The sequence below is a fragment of the Armigeres subalbatus genome, chromosome 3 (genome assembly GCF_024139115.2).
Source record: "Armigeres subalbatus isolate Guangzhou_Male chromosome 3, GZ_Asu_2, whole genome shotgun sequence".
Taxonomy (NCBI): Eukaryota; Metazoa; Arthropoda; class Insecta; order Diptera; family Culicidae; genus Armigeres; species Armigeres subalbatus.
In genome coordinates this window covers 300130875-300137761 of record NC_085141.1, presented here as the reverse complement: position 1 = coordinate 300137761, position 6887 = coordinate 300130875, and the positions used below count along the sequence as shown (strand labels likewise).

Sequence of the window (6887 nt, the reverse complement as noted above, 5' to 3'; positions counted from 1 at the left end):
TTTCAATAGGCTCGGAAGCCTCCAACAGTTCAGAAAGTATTGTAGGAAGTTTGGGTCCCGAGCAGCACAAGTCAGACAAAAATGGTTGCAGCAAATTTATTGTGACTGAATCCGATCACATATGAGTTACTATGTAGAACTTCTGTGCTGCTAGGGGTACCTCTCAAGAAAAAGGTTGAGAACCGCTGGTGTAACTTATTCAAACCCCATACTTTGCTTTGAGTGCTTTATTAAAAAGGTCATTTACGTTCATCATGGCTTGGGTCCCTTCTCATTGCTCAATCCCGGGAATAGGGACGAGACTTCACTCGCACCATGTGTTGCCTAATGTCCAATCACTGCACTTTGAATGTACATCTTTTCAGAGTAGGGCTCTTGGAAGGCAATCTCTGTGTCTACGGTGCAGATTATCCGGACATTGACAATGTCGCACGGGCATGCAAAGAGCATCGTGGCCCCAGATCTGCGCTAAGGGAAAATCCATTAATTACGTAACGCAAAAATTGGCCATTTTCAACCCCCCTTCTCCCTATGTCACACTTTTTGTATGAAGCATCCAAAAATTGTCACACTTCAGGAACCCCCCTCCCCCTTCTAAGCGTTACGTAATTTATGGATGCTCCCTAACTGAACATTCTCGGGTCCGAGGAAAATAATCAAAGCCTATTAGGGATGCGTTGGCGGGTCTGGATCTCGTATGCATGTCTCTTGTCCGCCAAATTTTGAAAGTTGCTGATGTTAGCCTATAATCATAGTGGGTTCATTGTCTGTTCCTCATCACGAATATCTTCCTCTTGTTGTTCATTTCAATGTCTGTCGTTGACGTTTATTCCTTCCTTCTGTCTTCCTCTTGTTGTTGTTCCCTGAAAAATATGTTTGTTTACCCTGTTACAAATGTGGAACATTGCCAAGAATGACAATTATGTGAACATCAGCGTTGTGATTAATAAAGCACCCTCAATTCTTTTCCTGTCCTACTATATTATTGCATTCTCGTACCAACCAAATCGCGAGTCATTCGATTGCCTAAAGAAAACATTATTGAAAAACATGATTTCGGCTCCGTAGCGCTTCACGACAAATGAGCCTCGCAAATAAACGATAGAAAAAAAAATGAAATTTCTATTTTTTTTATTTTTAGGTTTGAGAATTATGGGTCAATAGAGATTAGGGATATTTAATCTCATCGAGCGCGGTGAATATCTATCCATTCATTATTTTTCATTCAACTGTAGTCCATAGCTAAGGGTTTTTCTGGTAATTTTACGGTTAGGGAACAATGGCATGAAATAAGTTCGTTTCGTATCGTACAACATCTCCGCTGTTCTGAGCAGAGTTTTAAATTTATTTAACAGGGTAACTCCTGCAAGGGTAGTTTAAAATTCAATTCGAGCTGATGTCAAAATTGATTGAAATTTTCGTTTTCGAAGCCTACAAAGATCTATTATTTATGTACATCATATGTAAAATGTTGCTATTTTAACTCAATTCCTCTTTGTTATATTTTTTGTATTTTCTTCTTCTTCTTATTGGCATTACATCCCCCACTGGGACATTGCCGCCTCGCTGCTTAGTGTTCATTCAGCACTTCAGCACAGTTATTAACCGCGAGGTTTCTAGGCCAAGTTACCATTTTTGCATTCGTATATCATGAGGCTAACACGATGATACTTTTATGCCCAGGGAAGTCAAGACAATTTCCAATCCGAAACCTGGAATCGAACCCAGCCACCCTCAGCATGGCCCTGCTTTATATCCGAGCATCTTATCGCACGGCTAAGGAGGGTCCCCATTTTTTGTATTATGAATCTAAAAATCTAACATAGAACGTTTCACGTCCTAAATCCTTTCTCTGTTCCGTTCCCTATTCGGTTGTCAGCGAATGAAACCTAATCGAGAGTTAAGGAGTTCGAAAATAATTAGCAAAAAAGAGACCCACAGAAATTTCGAAATTTTTCAGCCACGCTTCTATGTTAATGAATTTCTATCTTAAAAGATTGTCTTAGATTGAACCGCGTAGTGGGTAACCTTAGTTTTTAATTTAATTGGCCTAATATTCCAACACGTGCTTTGAAGAAAATTACATTTACTTTATTGTCATCATTTATCAAAACATATAGCCGATGTTATCAAAGTAACTATAAAATAAAATGCACTCTATTTGATGATATTCTTCACTTGTTGGAAGAATATCCAAAGCAATCCACTAGACAGGTCACATCCAGCTTTGCACCATGTCTAAAACGTTAACCAAAACGAAACACGTGCTGGTCAGGTGTTGGAAAGAGTTTAGCGAAAATAGTTCGATAAATGCCTTGCGGTATCCTTTCAACGGTCAACTGCCGAAAATAGAACAGTTCTGGTGGAGAAAATCAATCGTCAGTTTCTTGGTCGCATACTGTTTCGTCATCGTGACACTGTACTTCAAGTGGGTTATGAACCCAGTGGTAGTAACCTACACCCGTACGATGCATCCGCTTTGGGAGCTTCCATTTCCAGCCGTTACAATTTGTCCGATGACCAAAGTTAGGGTTGAAGAGGTTAATCTGACGGATGTTTTGGTTCGCGTGCGAAGAGGAGAAACGTTCGATGAATATGAGTATGTTATAGTTTGTTATTGCTGTTTCTTAAGTATATCAATATGATTCTTATTTCAGAAGTATGAAACTCTACACATTGTCCCAAGTGTGCCCATTCATGTGGATGTGGTACAAACAAAAGACACCCGCTAACAAAACTTCATCACAAGTATTACAAAATATGTCTCTTTCTATAAATGATCTATTTTTGAACTGCTATTGGAAAAACATTAAGTGGCCCTGCTACGAGATATTAGCTCCCACTATGACAGAGAATGGAGTGTGTTACACATTCAACCAGATTTCTTCAGATCAATTGCTGCGAAAAGAAAACATTAATTTGGAAAGTGTTGTTACCAACTCATGGTTACCATCTGATTGGAACATGGAAACAGGGTATGGGGATAATGCTGGAGTAGACAGCTACCCGTTTCGACCACTTGCGAAGGGATATCATTCAGGTTTGGCAATCGTTTTGAAAACCAGGCAAATGGACACTGAATATTTGTGTGAAGGACCCAACAAGGGATTTAAAGTTTCAATACACCCTCCAGACGAGTATTGGACCATGTCTAACAGATTTTTTAGATTACCCTTTCAGCAAGCGCTACTGCTCACAGTAGATCCAAAATTGACAACTATTTCGCAAGATTTAAAGAAACATCATCACACTAGGTATGCAAAATGGTTTCACTGTTCGAATAGGACTTCCATTCCAAAAGTTTATTTCAGGCGACAATGCTACTTCAACGATGAACGTTACCTGAAATTTTTCAAAATCTATAATACCAATAACTGCCTATTCGAATGCTTTGCTAACCTTACGGATTCTTTTTGTCATTGCGACCAAATCACACGACTTAGAGGCTTGAATACAACGGTTTGCGTGGGAGAGCTTAAAGATTGTCCAGAAATCATTCTCCACAAGCAGGAGAGAAGTCACCAAAGTCTCAACGGGAATGAAGAATGGATCGGTCCATGTGAATGTTTACCAGCTTGTGCTTACGTGACATACGATGTGGAGGTATCGAGAACTCCGTTCAATCCCCATAAGTTGGCTCGAGCTCTCTTCGATACCAGCGACTTCTACACACAGTTTGTTCCAAAATTGCATTTCTTCGTTTTCGTGTTTATGTATTCATTTTCAGCTCACATGATTACGCTTTGCTTGCCGTTGGAATCAAAAGCAAATGGATGCTCCCCATGAAGAGATGCGAATTGATGGACTACGGTGACCTGATGGCGCAAATTGGTTGTCTATTTGGACTGATGATGGGAGCCAGCGTGGTCAGTTTGGTGGAGATCCTATATTTTTGCCTGGTGCGGCCGTTGGTTCAGATACTTAAGAAATCCGATACTGCACGCCCTGCAATACCGTGGGTCAAGTGAGCGTTATACAAAGGGTTGTATCATAGGCACTCCTATCATCTATAAAATAAAATATATTCAAATAACATTGAGAATAATGTATGGTGGTGTCAGCTGAATTGTATGGCTCTCAATCCAGAGGAAAGCTCTTTCATTTCGTTTTCTCGTAAGCATTCAGCAATTGCCTTTGACTATACTATTGTATAAACCATACTACGTAGAGAGACTGTTGTCAAGGACCTAGGTGTATTATTAGACACCAAGCTGACGTTTAATGAACATGTTGCATTTATAGTCTCTAAGGCCTCCCGTACACTGGGTTAAATTTTTCGAAAAGCAAGGAATTTCAATGATGTCCACTGTTTAAAGGCTCTATATTGTTCTTTAGTAAGATCAACTTTAGAATATTCATCTGTAGTTTGGGTACCTTACTATCAAAATCATATTTCCCGTATTGAATGAGTTTTAGCGTAAATCCTAACGGTTCGCTTTACGTCACGTCCCGTGGAGAAACTCTGACAATTTGCCTAGTTGTGAGAACCGCTGTAGGTTTATTGAGCTAGATTTACTAAGCGTCCGCCGTGATACTGCCCGTGCGTTATTTGTAGCAGACCTTTTGCTTCTGAACATTGACCCTCCTCCTCTTTTGTCCCAGCTTAATTTGAACGTCAGTCAACAAAACCTTCCTTCTAGACAATTGTTTTTCCTCCGCGGTGCCCGAACGAATCACAGGCACAACGGACCATTTTTAAGCATGTGCAGAATTTTCAATCATTGGTCAAATGAATTCGATTTACACTTAAGTCGAAACACTCTTCGGAAAAGGTTTTCCCTCGCCCTGTCTGAGGTTTAGAAAGGTTGGTTTAAATTGTTGAAACTAGATCTAGACTTAATAATTGTAAATAGTTGCAAGTAATGATTATATTGTGTATTATTTGGAGTGAAATTGTATTCTGTTGGTACGAGAAGACGAAGAGGTTTTGCGCCCATTTGAAAGAGTGCAACTCAAACGGGCTTTTTCCTTTTCCTAAAAAGTAACAAATAAAGAAGCAAAATTAATTTCAATAAATTATTCTGAAAATTTTGTGAATCATTTATATATTTCTTTTTTGTGTAGTTCGATCTATCGTTCCTACCGTAACTAAACGATCACGTCACTACCCGAGCAACACACATGTAGTAAATCAGTTTCCTATATATAATAAAATTAGGTTACATATGAGTTACTGGAACCAGATTATCGTGAATTGTATCAAATCGTATCAAATCCGATTGAAATCCCGAACTGGATTCTTTTGGGACTTAATTCGGAATACTGATCCGGATGTTTTTGGGATTCCGAATCAAAATCTTTTAGGATCTGAATTGAATCATTGTGGGAATGTGAACCTCAAGGCCCAGCTACAAAGCCGAAAACGACGTACAAAGGATCAAAGTCAAGTACTGTATTTTTCCAAGTTCGTTTATTTGGTAGGCTCAGGCATGTATAACACTTTACGGAGCCATGGTTCTTTGTGATATATACAATCAAAATCATTTTAATATACAGTTAGTAAGAGAGGGGTAGAAGCCAGCGTATTAATGGTGACTAGAGGTTAGTTTACAATGTTCAAGGATGGACGGGGCTCAGGATTTGGGATCAGGAAATTTCAGCTTCTCATCCGGGCATTTGGCGTCAGGGACGATGTGCCGTGTCGTCGTGCTCGAAGAATGGTTCGACTGGGAGCATCTTCCAGATGGCAAGAGCTAGGAAGCTCTACGGAACAAAAAGGCAGAGACTAAACAAAAAAACTTTGAAGAAAGAAAAAAAATACAAAATATCAGATTTTGATGTCAGAAGTAGAAAGAAAACTATAAATCCCCCAAAACACCTCGGACTTCCCTGAAGGGTTGCTTACTTCGGGCCACAAGGGTATCCAATAATTGCTCTCTGGAGGCGTCATTATCCGAGCAGGACCAAACTACGTGATCGATAACCGGCTCCGCACCTACATAAGTTGCTATCGACAAGGTTTATTCTGTACAGATGTGGAATAAATGTGGTACAGATGTGGAGGCGACTACTGTTGCACCTAGACCTGTGCGCCGCCGCCACCGGTGGTTTTACTCACGCCGCCGCCGCCGACAATTTTGTGTCGGCGCGCCGCCGATCATAATTTTGCCACGCCGATGACTAATCGCAATGAAAAAATCAATTAACTTAAGTCGAGTCGAGTAAAGTACAAACTGAAGATGGCCTTCCAGTTGAAGACGAAATACGTATCTGTAAAGCAATACAACGTGGTGGAGTTTATTGGAATAGTACTAAACTCGTCTTATGATAGTTCATAAATGGTGAAAAGGTGGAAATCGTCAGAATTCAATTTCAAATCTACCTTACGAGATGATGTCTCTAAGTCAGTGTGGTGAAATACATTGTCTGCTGGATTAATAAATATGTTGGTTGATTAGTTTATGAGTTTGCATGAGGCTTCATCTAGTGGATTTCTTCTACCAAGTAGAATAACACATACAATGTTTAACTGATCTTTGGAATTCATCTAAGCCAAGCCTTTGGCATTCAGTCGGGCACCTAAACCTGTAGGTGACTTCAGAAATTCTTTTTTCTCCGAAAATTCCTTCAGAATTTACATTACGAATTTCTTCAGAACATCATTTACGAAATTCCTTATGGAATGTATACAAAAAAAAATATTTCAGGAGTTCCTACGAAAAATAAGCTAGAAATTCGTTCCAAGACTCCTTAAGGAATTCCTCTAGAAATTCTATAATGAATTTCTTCGGAAATTGTTTATCAACACTTTTTTTAAGCAATGCTTTCGGAAATTTTTTTGAGAATTACTTCGGAAAATTCTCCTATGAATTTTTTTCGGCAATTATTCCATGAATTCCTTAAATTAATTCTTCCAGATATTACATTATAGATTTCTTAGAACTTTT

General features: G+C 39.3%; 1 protein-coding gene across 1 annotated transcript; it reads left to right on the top strand.

Annotated features, from left to right (window-relative positions):
* Nucleotides 1–2234: 2234 nt before the first annotated feature.
* LOC134222594 (pickpocket protein 28-like) lies at nt 2235–3968 on the top strand. Its single transcript, XM_062701753.1, has 4 exons — nt 2235–2599; nt 2658–3254; nt 3312–3674; nt 3728–3968. Exons 1-4 carry the CDS (start codon nt 2235–2237, stop codon nt 3966–3968), a joined length of 1566 nt encoding a protein of 521 aa, XP_062557737.1.
* Nucleotides 3969–6887: the final 2919 nt, after the last annotated feature.